This window comes from Pleurodeles waltl, chromosome 5 (assembly GCF_031143425.1).
Source record: "Pleurodeles waltl isolate 20211129_DDA chromosome 5, aPleWal1.hap1.20221129, whole genome shotgun sequence".
Lineage (NCBI taxonomy): Eukaryota > Metazoa > Chordata > Amphibia > Caudata > Salamandridae > Pleurodeles > Pleurodeles waltl.
This window is the reverse complement of record NC_090444.1, coordinates 1801279630-1801292827: the sequence shown is the minus strand read 5'-3', so window position 1 is coordinate 1801292827 and position 13198 is coordinate 1801279630. Positions and strand designations below refer to the sequence as shown.

The window sequence follows — 13198 nt, the reverse complement described above, 5'->3', positions numbered from 1 at the left end:
TTGGCCTACCAATGTGATAGTCGAGAAAGAGCGTAACAGATGAAGTATGTAAAGTCAATTCCATTACTGGATTGCATCTGGAAGGAGGAAAGTAAATTAATGAAAAGCTATGGCCCAAGCTGTCTTACCATGCCTGCAGAAAAATTATAGGGTGCTTAAATTAGCTCCTGCATACCCCACTGGTCGCCCCAGCCTATACTCCATAGCTCTGGCAGCTCAAAGAAAGTTAAATAACCCAGTAACATCAGCTCTCCAGCTCCTAATAGGGGCAGGAATAGTATTGGTAACTTGGGACAAAGGGTTAGGTCCGAGGCAGCAACAGCCCCATCTGTTCTGAGGACAACCCCCCAGATGTGGCACAGCATTTCTCTTCTGGTTGACCTCTCTGAATATAGAAAAACTGAGGCAAAGATCATTGTTAAAGAAGGGGCAGTCATAGCTGCAGCGATCATAGGTACAGCTATGGACATGACTAATGCAGGATTCTACCAGCTGTCAGGAGAGACAGTTCTGGGAAGATAGGGCAGATTAAAATCTCTTTCCACCTTGAGGTGCATGGAAAATCCTTGAAATGCCTTTTGATGGAGAGACTCTTTCTGAAGAATGCACTGATGCCCTACAAATCAGTAAAGATAGACCTGAATACACTTTGTTTCCTAGGAGCCCTCCTGTACAAAAGTTTTTCCTTTCATGGCTCCAGCAAATTACAGGAATATAGAGGCACACCTGGTCAATAAGGCGGCCCAAGCAGAAAGTGTTCTCCTTACTGGCAATCAAGTTATAATCAGAGTTTCAAGTTGGACAGAGCACAAAGACGGCGGTGCAGTCAGGGTTGTGAAGAGGAGTGTCCAAATTGTGTTCTAAGGACAATAGCAAATAATTACCAATGCTTCCCCTATCACCATCCCACAATAAGGCTTTGGGAGCAGGATGTCAAACTTTGCCTCCGCATGTAGGAGGATTGTGATAGACAGCTAGGAACTACAAATTGTACACTGTGGTCACACACAGTTATTCTTAAAAAAAAAAAAAAAATACCTTGTTATTCTTCGGTGAAAGCATATTATCATTTGCACCTACAAAAGGTGGAACGATCCCTACTCTCCTCAAAGGAGCAAATAAAGATCCTAAAGCGGTCTGAGTTTCTACTCTGGATTCATCTTGAAATTCTTAAAAATACTTTTGATAGTGGACCCACCTGGGAGCTCTAGCAGGGACTTGAAAAATAATCATTTCTAATGACAACCCTTTAAGAAGTCCTTCTGTTGCAGAAGGGTGAATTGTACATCCTCCTGGAGCTATAGGATTCATACTTGTATTCACCCTAATCAGACTCTACGGAAGATGCTCGGTGGCTGCACAGTTGAGCACTGCTCCCCTGGAATGTCAAGCTGAGTGTAGCAATTGCGGCAGCCGTCCTTCGGAGACCTCGTCACTAAGTAGCGCCTAACTCCATTAAAGTTTGCATTGACCTCTTCCATCAGTTGGGCCTGAGACTCAACACAAATCTTCTAATCGTTCCACTGCAAGACTCCAGTTTCTGGAAGCAGTTCTAGACACATCTTGGAAAGGCGTGTACATAGATAGAATGCACACGAAACTGAGGATAAGGGCGGCAACTTTATGCAAGTGCCAGTTGGGCCTAAAGTCATAATGCCTTAGTCTAGTGTCTTTTTGCAGACTGGATGAGGACTAGACCACAAGAGTTGTGGTGACAGTCAAAACGATCTTTATATTGCTTAATGTGGTATCCAGAAGATCCAAACAGGCTCTGCTGTGATGAGTGTTACCAGACAACCTAAATGGAGGCTTTTGTTTTCAACGAACCATGGAGATTATTATGCCAACGGGGTTTCGATAGAAGGCTAGAGAATGCAGATGCAGCACCTATTCACTAGAGGTCTCTTGTTGGAAGCGGAAATATGACAACACATAAACATCCTGGAGCTGCAAGCCATTAGGCTAGGACTACCAGATTTTTTATTTTAAAAAAAGAATTTTTTTAAGGCTGGCGAGCTAAACTGTGTTGGTCAGGAAAGACAATATGACTATGGTGCACTAAAGCGACTTACAGTGAGTCACAAGGTCTTGTTCCTGACAGAGGAGTCACAGTTGCTGTGAGACTGTGCCATAAAAAAACAAGCTGGACATTTATGTGGAATACCTATCAGGAGCCCAAAATGACCAGGCAGATGCACCAAATCACACAGCCACTAGTTATAGCTGCAGTATGTTTTCCAAAAATTAAGCCATCCATCTCTAGACTTATTAGCCACTCTGCAACAGTAGAAATTGCTGTACTAAGCCAGCAGTTACTGGCAGTCAGGGTTCAAGGGCAAGACTTTCTCAAAGACATCATCAAATGTCTTTCCTTGCAGCTTTTGCCCTCATTCCCAGTGTGTGGAGAAAGGCCAAGATGGACCACTGCTCACTGATACTGACTGCCCAGTGTGACTGTGCCAGTTCTGGTACAGCAACCGGTTTACTGTCACTATACCCATCGATAAAGTTCAAGAACCAAGCCCGGCTTCTCTCCAGACAAAATGGACAGGTCTTTAGCGATGACCTGAAGTCACCGTACCGGATTACTTGGTTCCTGACCACTTATAGTTCTTCCATCTCCTTATTCCTGCAACCTTTTGGGTAATAATGGCTCAAGTGCATGTACCTGATAGAACAAACACAACTGTAAATGGAAGCGCCTCTGTGTGTGGTGTTTGGATAAAGGAAGTGACCTCATCTCAATGCAGCCACATCAAGGACTGTCACACTTTACTGCACATAGGGCTATCCTCCTCAATGTGAGTTCAATTGCCTGCAATATCAAGATGTAAGGATAAATAATGCATTGTTATTTTCCCAAAAGATCATCAAACAATTTAGAAGGAATTTATTGTGTTCTTTCTCCTCTTATAAGCCCTCCAATGTGATGGGAGGTAAATACAGAGCCTTTTGTCACCTTTGATCACACTAAAGTAGTATCCACTTCAAGACTGAGTAGGGACGCATTCCACAAGAAGCATGCCGTTGACAACTGCGTTCTGTGCAGGAGTATTTGTCTTAGATATTTACCCTGCAGTCACATGGGAAAGGAGGTTCACTTTCACCAAACACTACTTCCTGGATATGACTGCAGACACTTTAGTGGATCAGGCTGTTGTATGTAACTGGTTTCAGTAATAGTGATGCTTCTTTGAGCTTTATACACATTTGATGTGCTGGTTGCAATTCGAATTCAAGCATGTGAAGCTATGAATTGCAGAATAAATTAGTTACTGTAGGAAGTTGGCTCTGTATGTGCTATTTCAAAGTAAGGAATAGCATGCACAGAGTCCAAGGGTTCCCCTTAGAGGTAAGATAGTGGCAAAAAGAGATAATACTAATGCTCTATTTTGTGGTAGTGTGGTCGAGCAGTAGGCTTATCCAAGGAGTAGTGTTAAGCATTTGTTGCACATACACATAGACAATAAATGAGGTACACACACTCAGAGACAAATCCAGCCAATAGGTTTTTATATAGAAAAATATATTTTCTTAGTTTATTTTAAGAACCACAGGTTCAAATTCTACATGTAATATCTCATTCGAAAGGTATTGCAGGTAAGTACTTTAGGAACTTCAAATCATCAAAATTGTATGTATACTTTTCGAGTTATTCACAAATAGCTGTTTTAAAAGTGGACACAGTGCAATTTTCACAGTTCCTAGGGGAGGTAAGTATTTGTTAGGTTAACCAGGTAAGTAAGACACTTACAGGGCTTAGTTCTTGGTCCAAGGTAGCCCACCGTTGGGGGTTCAGAGCAACCCCAAAGTCACCACACCAGCAGCTCAGGGCCGGTCAGGTGCAGAGTTCAAAGTGGTGCCCAAAACACATAGGCTAGAATGGAGAGAAGGGGGTGCCCCGGTTCCGGTCTGCTTGCAGGTAAGTACCCGCGTCTTCGGAGGGCAGACCAGGGGGGTTTTGTAGGGCACCGGGGGGGACACAAGCCCGCACAGAAATTTCACCCTCAGCAGCGCGGGGGCGGCCGGGTGCAGTGTAGAAACCAGCGTCGGGTTTGTAATGGAAGTCAATGGGAGATCTAGGGATCTCTTCAGCGCTGCAGGCAGGCAAGGGGGGGGTTCCTCGGGGAAACCTCCACTTGGTCAAGGGAGAGGGACTCCTGGGGGTCACTCCTCCAGTGAAAGTCCGGTCCTTCAGGTCCTGGGGGCTGCGGGTGCAGGGTCTCTCCCAGGTGTCGGGACTTAGGATTCAAAGAGTCGCGGTCAGGGGAAGCCTCGGGATTCCCTCTGCAGGCGGCGCTGTGGGGGCTCAGGGGGGACAGGTTTTTGTACTCAGTCTTAGAGTAGTCCTGGGGTCCCTCCTGAGGTGTTGGGTCGCCACCAGCCGAGTCGGGGTCGCCGGGTGCAGTGTTGCAAGTCTCACGCCTTTTGCGGGGAGCTTGCAGGGTTCTTTAAAGCTGCTGGAAACAAAGTTGCAGCTTTTCTTGGAGCAGGTCCGCTGTCCTCGGGAGTTTCTTGTCTTTTCGAAGCAGGGGCAGTCCTCAGAGGATGTCGAGGTCGCTGGTCCCTTTGGAAGGCGTCGCTGGAGCAGGATCTTTGGAAGGCAGGAGACAGGCCGGTGAGTTTCTGGAGCCAAGGCAGTTGTCGTCTTCTGGTCTTCCTCTGCAGGGGTTTTTCAGCTAGGCAGTCCTTCTTCTTGTAGTTGCAGGAATCTACTTTTCTAGGGTTCAGGGTAGCCCTTAAATACTAAACTTAAGGGCGTGTTTAGGTCTGGGGGGTTAGTAGCCAATGGCTACTAGCCCTGAGGGTGGGTACACCCTCTTTGTGCCTCCTCCCAAGGGGAGGGGGTCACAATCCTAACCCTATTGGGGGAATCCTCCATCTGCAAGATGGAGGATTTCTAAAAGTTAGAGTCACTTCAGCTCAGGACACCTTAGGGGCTGTCCTGACTGGCCAGTGACTCCTCCTTGTTGCTTTCTTTGTTCCCTCCAGCCTTGCCGCCAAAAGTGGGGGCCGTGGCCGGAGGGGGCGGGCAACTCCACTAAGCTGGAGTGCCCTGCTGGGCTGTGACAAAGGGGTGAGCCTTTGAGGCTCACCGCCAGGTGTTACAGCTCCTGCCTGGGGGAGGTGTTAGCATCTCCACCCAGTGCAGGCTTTGTTACTGGCCTCAGAGTGACAAAGGCACTCTCCCCATGGGGCCAGCAACATGTCTCTAGTGTGGCAGGCTGCTGGAACTAGTCAGCCTACACAGACAGTCGGTTAAGTTTCAGGGGGCACCTCTAAGGTGCCCTCTGGGGTGTATTTTGCAATAAAATGTACACTGGCATCAGTGTGCATTTATTGTGCTGAGAAGTTTGATACCAAACTTCCCAGTTTTCAGTGTAGCCATTATGGTGCTGTGGAGTTCGTGTTTGACAAACTCCCAGACCATATACTCTTATGGCTACCCTGCACTTACAGCCCTTAGAGACCTTCCTTGGCATCAGGGCCCTTGGTACTAGAAGTACCAGTTACAAGGGACTTATCTGAATGCCAGGGTGTGCCAATTGTGGATACAATGGTACATTTTAGGTGAAGGAACACTGGTGCTGGGGCCTGGTTAGCAGGGTCCCAGCACTCTTCTCAGTCAAGTCAGCATCAGTATCAGGCAAAAAGTGGGGGGTAACTGCAACAGGGAGCCATTTCTTTACAGTTACTTTCCGGTAACTCCAGTTTTTCATTATTGGTATATTTCATAGTCACATATGACACTGTCTTCCCCAGAGGTTCTCTATTCTGTGTATCCTTAATGCTTGTGCAATGAATTCTGAGGTGTGGTGGACTCTGGGTTGAAATTCAGGTGGTTTGAAATGAGGTTTATCTATTACTAAACAAACACGGTTTATTGCTATTTTAAAGTACCGTGGTTTTCCAGCCTGACAACGGGTATTGATTCAAGCATGTGAATCTATAAAAGATAGTAACACTGGAGAAATGCAGTTACAGGTAAATGAGACATTTGTTATGAACGAATCCTGAAAGTGAACCACAAAGTGTTTGTTTTAGAGGCAATAGAAAGATTACAAAACTAAGGATTAGTATGGGATTTTACTATTTTGAAATGATCTCTAGACTTCTTTTTGCAATTTAGATATGTGGAACAAGTTGTAGAAGGTAATACATTTTTGTAATTATAAAAAGTTACTTGGTACCTCTGGCGTATCTCCAAGGAATAATCTTGGTCCCAATACTGTTAGTTTTGCTATTTTATTTTACTAGAGAACTTACCTTGTAATTGTACATCTGTGTATGATGCAAAGGAAGGACATTGTTGACACTGTTAAATGGTTTTCAAAGCAGTTTTGTTTGTGTATGTGTGTCTAAGATCAATTTGTGAAAAGCTGTACAGCAAAGTTCTTAACTTTTTCACTTCTGAGGACTCCCACTTCATCATTACTCGTACCTGGGAGCGCCCACTGAATCCTTATTGTATTTCGGGGACCCCAACTTAGTCATTACTGAACGCCAAGGATCCGGGCTTAAGCATTTTCGATGATTCAAAATACAAAACAATACACAAAATTCAGACACAAGCATTCATCTACACGACGTGTGAAGTATTCTATTTTTATTTGGATAGTGAGGTTGTGTCACAGTTTTCAATGGGCTTACCGTCGAAGTTGATGAGGGTTGGGGAATGACCCCGGTTCCGGCAGGCTCTGCTCTGGCCGCGGTAGGGACGACCCCTTCCGGTAGCCACGGTGCTGTTTGACAATAGCAAGCCACTACAGTCCGTGCCCTCCAGAAGGAGTCCCAGAGGAAAAACCCCAATAGGGTAAAAAACCTCCAACAGGAACTCCCTGAAACAGAAGGAGGACACCAAGGCGTTAGAGCTGAAGATCCGAGGGTACAGGAAGACTGGAGACGAAGACAGGTCAGGAGATACTGGATTCACAAGAAGAAACCAGCCGGAGCGTGACTACCACCAAGGAGTGTTGCAACGCAATGAACAAGCAGCTGAATTCCCCTTATATACCCCTAGACAGGAAGTAGAAACACCACCATCTTGGATTGGGGAAAAGAGTATAATAGTGAATAAAGCACATGCGTCCAAACAAAGAGAAACAATGCAGGCTGGGAAGAGAGGAAGTGGGCAGCATGCTGGGAAAGGGAAAAGGCAGGCATAAAAACACCACCATGTGCAAGTATTCAGCTTTTGCCTGTAGATACTGGTAAGTGGTGAGCAGATGTTTATAGAATTAGTCTGACATGTAAAGCGCACTAAATGCGCTATGCGCGGCAGGCCTGAAACCCACTCGGGGTTTCAAGTCCTGCCGCGTCTGCCTTTGTGGCAGAAATGAAAGAAGGGGGCGCGGCAAATGCGGCGACCCCTGACCAGGCTCGCGGCTTCTCCCGCGGCCCGCACACAGGCCGCGTTATTAAACAAATGCCGCGCCGCGGCGACCCGAGCCTGCGGCGTAAAAGGTTGGAGAAAATTCAAAATTCAGTTGATGGCATTCATAGTCTGTAAGGAAATGCCTCCTTGGCATGGTTACCCCCTGACTTTTTGCCTTTGCTGATGCTATGTTTTGAATTGAAAGTGTGCTGAGGCCTGCTAACCAGGCCCCAGCACCAGTGTTCTTTCCCTAACCTGTACTTTTGTATCCACAATTGGCACACCCTGGCATCCAGGTAAGTCCCTTGTAACTGGTACCCCTGGTACCAAGGGCCCTGATGCCAGGGAAGGTCTCTAAGGGCTGCAGCATATCTTATGCCACCCTGGGGACCCCTCACTCAGCACAGACACACTGCTTGCCAGCTTGTGTGTGCTGGTGAGGACAAAACAAGTAAGTCGACATGGCACTCCCCTCAGGGTGCCATGCCAACCTCACACTGCCTATGCAGTATAGATAAGTCACCCCTCTAGCAGTCCTTACAGCCCTAAGGCAGGGTGCACTATACCATAGGTGAGGGCACCAGTGCATGAGCACTGTGCCCCTACAGTATCTAAGCCAAACCTTAGACATTGTAAGTGCAGGGTAGCCATAAGAGTATATGGTCTGGGAGTCTGTCATACACGAACTCCACAGCACCATAATGGCTACACTGAAAACTGGGAAGTTTGGTATCAAACTTCTCAGCACAATAAATGCACACTGATGCCAGTGTACATTTTATTGTAAAATACACCCCAGAGGGCACCTTAGAGGTGCCCCCTGAAACCTTAACCAACTACCTGTGTAGGCTGACTGGTTTTAGCAGCCCGCCACACTCGAGACATGTTGCTGGCCCCATGGGAGAGTGCCTTTGTCACTCTGAGGCCAGTAACAAAGCCTGCACTGTGTGGAGATGCTAACACCTCCCCCAGACAGGAGCTGTAACACCTGGCGGTGAGCCTCAAAGGCTCTCACCCCCTTTGTTCCAGCACCACAGGGCACTCCAGCTAGTGGAGATGCCCGCCCCCTCCGGCCACGGCCCCACTTTTGGCGGCAAGGCCGGAGGAAATAATGAGAATAACAAGGAGGAGTCACTGGCCAATCAGGACAGCCCCTAAGGTGTCCTGAGCTGAAGTGACTCTAACTTTTAGAAATCCTCCATCTTGCAGATGGAGGATTCCCCCAATAGGGATAGGAATGTGACCCCCTCCCCTTGGGAGGAGGCACAGAGGGTGTACCCACCCTCAGGGCTAGTAGCCATTGGCTACTAAGCCCCCAGACCTAAACACGCCCTTAAATTTAGTATTTAAGGGCTTCCCTGAACCTGAGAAGAGGACTGCTGAGCTGAAAAACCCTGCAGAGAAGAAGACACCAACTGCTTTGGCCCCAGTCCTACCGGCCTGTCTCCCTCCTTCGGAAGAAAACTGCTCCAGCGACGCTTTCCCCAGGACCAGCGACCTCTGAATCCTCAGAGGGCTGCCCTGCTTCCAAAAGACCAAGAAACTCCTGAGAACAGCGGCCCTGTTCAACAAAGCCTGCAACTTTGTATCCAGAGGAGCAGATTTAAAGACCCCTGCAATCCCCGCAAGAAGCGTGAGACTTGCAACACTGCACCCGGCGACCCCGACTCGACTGGTGGAGAAACAACGCTACAGGGAGGACCCTCCGGCGACTCCAAGACTGTGAGTAACCAAAGTTGTCCCCCCTGAGCCCCCACAGCGACGCCTGCAGAGAGAATCCCGAGGCTCCCCCTGACCGCGACTGCCTGACTCTGAACTCCCGACGCCTGGAAAAGACCCTGCACCCGCAGCCCCCAGGACCTGAAGGTTCGGAACTCCAGTGCAGGAGTGACCCCCAGGAGGCCCTCTCCCTTGCCCAGGTGGTGGCTACCCCGAGGAGCCCCCCCCCCCCTTGCCTGCCTGCAACGCTGAAGAGACCCCTTGGTCTCTCATTGAAACCTATTGGAAACCCGACGCGTGTTTGCACACTGCCCCCGGCCGCCCCCGCGCTGCTGAGGGTGTACTTTTTGTGCTGACTTGTGTCGTCTTCCCCCCCCCCCCCCCCCCCCCAGGGCCCCCCCCCCCCCAGTGCCCTACAAAACACCCCTGGTCTGCCCTCCGAAGACCCGGGTACTTACCTGCTGGCAGACTGGAACTGGGGCACCCCCTTCTCCATTGAAGCCTATGTGTTTTGGGCACCTCTTTGACCTCTGCACCTGACCGGCCCTGAGCTGCTGGTGTGGTAACTTTGGGGTTGCTCTGAACCCCCAACGGTGGGCTACCTTGGACCCCAATTTGAACCCCGTAGGTGGTTTACTTACCTGCAAGAACTAACATTACTTTACCTCCCCCAGGAACTGTGAAAATTGCAATGTGTCCACTTTTAAAATAGCTATATGTGTTTTTTGTAAAAAGTATATATGCTATTGTGATTATTCAAAGTTCCTAAAGTACTTACCTGCAATACCTTTCAAATGAGATATTACATGTAGAATTTGAACCTGTGGTTCTTAAAATAAACTAAGAAAATATATTTTTCTATACAAAAACCTATTGGCCTGGAACTGTCTGAGTGTGTGTTCCTCATTTATTGCCTGTGTGTATGTACAACAAATGCTTAACACTACTCCTTTGATAAGCCTACTGCTCGACCACACTACCACAAAATAGAGCATTAGAATTATCTCTTTTTGCCACTATCTTACCTCTAAGGGGAACCCTTGGACTCTGTGCATACTATTCCTTACTTTGAAATAGTGCATACAGAGCCAACGTCCTACATTGTCCACCCTAAAGTCTGTTTGATGCATATGCACTGCACCCACAAGTTAATCAGAGGCTATTAATTTTATTTTTAGTCTCCAATTTTAAATTCCTTCTCATTTAACAACTGTTTTTGAATTTCATTTGTACATTTTTAATTTTTATTTACATGTTAATAATCTGTTAATATTATTTCATTTTCTAAGCGGTCACGGACCCCCACTAAGTAGGCTTTGCGGACCCCAGGGATCCCTGGACCACAGGTTTAGAACTGCTGTACAAAATTTATCAAACGTGGATCCATGAACAAAAGGCAAACCACAGAGGATAACATAAATATCTTCCAATGTCTGCTTATTGAAGTCTTGCGTCTTTGGGGAACTGGTTTATGTTTTCTTTTTTCTATCGGTCTAGACTCAGCCTAGCTGCACTGTTGCAACCACAGCGATTTATTGCTTGTCTGGATATATTAGCTGGATGGGCATTTGGCACATCACTCAAGAGGACTTCAAGCTTCTGGAAACAATATGGGTCCTTCTGGAAGAGCCGGACCTTCAGCTGCCAGCAGCTGAGTGTCTCCTTGTTGCTGTCAAAAGGCTGGTAAGAAAACATGTTTAATAGATATTTGAGCAATGCAAGGCCTGTTTTTGGCTTTTTCTTTGGATATCTTTTGATGCGGTTTCACTATATAAAAAGTCTGCAACAGTGACAAATGTACCTATCTTGAGTACAGCCCATATAAGAATGCTGCACGAGTGATGAAGTTACCTCTCTTGAGTGCTGTTCTAAAATGCAGTGCATTAGTGTTTCAGGTGGCAAATGGGTTTAAGTGTTAAGGCTGCATAGGGAATGATATTTCTCCAAACCACTTGCTACTGAGGGTACAGGTGAATACGTTCACTTTCACTTATTAGTTCTTCTCTGTGCAACTATGCTTTAGTATTTTTTTCCTTCATAAATGTCCATCATACGTTTCTTGTTGGTAAAATTCTATTATTATAGTAAGCAAAAAATAGAAAACTTTCAGTGCCCACTTAACTGCAGAACTGTCCAGAAAGGTACAGGAAATGTAGGTAGGAGGGTTATGGTGTGAAGAGAAGAGTTTAGTGTGGAAGGGATATAGGGGAATTGACGGGACTGCTTGATCAGAAGTATAAGGAAGGACTCTGGTATTTGAGGTTTGGGGGTGAAGGAAATGGAAGTAGTGGGGACAGGGCTACAGCAAAGGGAGCTTTCACTACGGAATATGAAACAATTTTGGCACCAGTAAAGTCACTTCAGCAGAATGACTGTCCATGTTAAGTCAAGGCAATGCATGCTCAAATTTTCATATCTTCCAGCAATTACTCCTAAGGCCTGCTGTAGGGGTGACTTAAATATATCATATTCAGTGACTTGGGTATGGCAAACAATGAATGTGCCATGTTGTGTTTTCTCACGTTGTTTGCACCATGTCATGCAGCCTGCAATGGCAGGGTGCATGCTATTTGTATTAGGGTCCCTTAGTGTGACATAATGGACTTATTTGCAAATGTCCCTCCACTTTTTGTCCCCATTTGAACCGCTAGATGCTGATTTCCAGCTTAAGTGCCCATGTTCTTTCACCTAAAGCAACCTACTAAATTGTGGAACAATTGGCTGGACTTTTATACGCCTGTAAGTCCCTAGTAAATTGTACCCCTGGTACCTATGGCATGGGTACTAAAGAAGGTCCCTAAGAGCTGCAGCATGTATTATGCTAGAAGCACTAATACATTGACAATCCGATGCATTGGGGTGGGCATTTTGCCCTTACGGTCTGTCAGGAATTTGATCGGAGTTATTCAGGAGACCCAACACTTTGTGAGGTATTGCTTTGGTATCTGCTCACAAGGTGATGAATCTGCTGTTGGAAGTATCCATCATTAGGAAAGTTACGTTCAATGCGATAGCATGAGTTGCTGTAGACACACATGCTGTGCATAAGCTCAACATCTAGTGTTTTGTTCGGAGTGTTACAACTTGTTGTTTTGTTTTTCTTCAAAGAAGCTTTTCGAGTCACAGGATCGAGTGACTCCTCCTCTCGGTAATACTGTGCATGGGCATAGAGTCCTTAGTTAGATTGTTTGTCTCTGCCGTCCGGTTTGGACGTGTATTCCTCTCGCTCAGAGTTCTCAGCTCGATACAGTCCAAAACAGTATTCTCTCCCTCTTTCTATCACCATATGTAATGTTTTGATCGCGTATTCTTCCATACTCTATCTTCGGTTCCAGCTTACACCAGGAATCAATTTTCAGCCCTTGGGGGCAGAGACAGCTCTCTCAGGCTCTCTTTGGGCCTATCATCTCCATGTGGCATCTAACTATGCAGCCCTGATGGAATGAACTCCATTTTGATTTTGCCCTTTATGCCGCTCCAAATTTCCACACACTGACCACCACCAGGTGTGTAATTTGTGTGTCTCCCCCGACCACAACGAGCAGACCTGTGAAGTGTGCTGTTCCTTTTGTTGAGAAAAGACACTCAGAAATCAGAGCTTGTCTGTTTGACATGGTGTCTTGCACTCAAGACGACACACCGGACCTCTTCGGAGACAAGCATGCACAGGAGGAGCTAGAACAAGAACAGGCCTTCTCCATTGAAGACTCACCACACCGATGTACAATCGGACACTGAGAGTCAACCATTGCAGACGGCGCAAACTGTGAGTAAAAAGACCCCTTCACCCTCGGTCAAAACTACATCAAAAGAGGTCACCTGTCCACCACTGCCTTACAGCCATGGTCGGAGCTGAGAAACTCATTCGAAATGCCCCGCCTTCTGGCTCATCACCAAAAAAAGCCAAATGTAAATGTTCAGCATCGACCTCTGGCACCTCTACTTTGGCTGTGACACAGCCAAAAATACATGGTGCTTCGGTGCCATCCACTTCGGCACCGAAGGGAAAAAAACAAAACAGCCATCCACAGTTTCGGCACCAGAAATATCTCATACACAAAAAACTTTAGAACCAAAAATCTTAAAGACCTCTTTGGATTCTGG

General features: G+C 46.7%; 1 protein-coding gene across 2 annotated transcripts in view; it reads left to right on the top strand.

The window, feature by feature from the left end:
- The window catches only part of LOC138296808 (exportin-5-like), a 1097230-nt gene that overhangs the window by 218737 nt on the left and 865295 nt on the right, over positions 1 to 13198 (top strand). For both annotated transcript variants that reach the window (XM_069236256.1, XM_069236254.1), the window contains exon 7: positions 10592 to 10777. In XM_069236256.1, coding sequence (XP_069092357.1) covers positions 10592 to 10777 — 186 coding nt within the window. The remainder of the gene's footprint in view (positions 1 to 10591; positions 10778 to 13198) is intronic.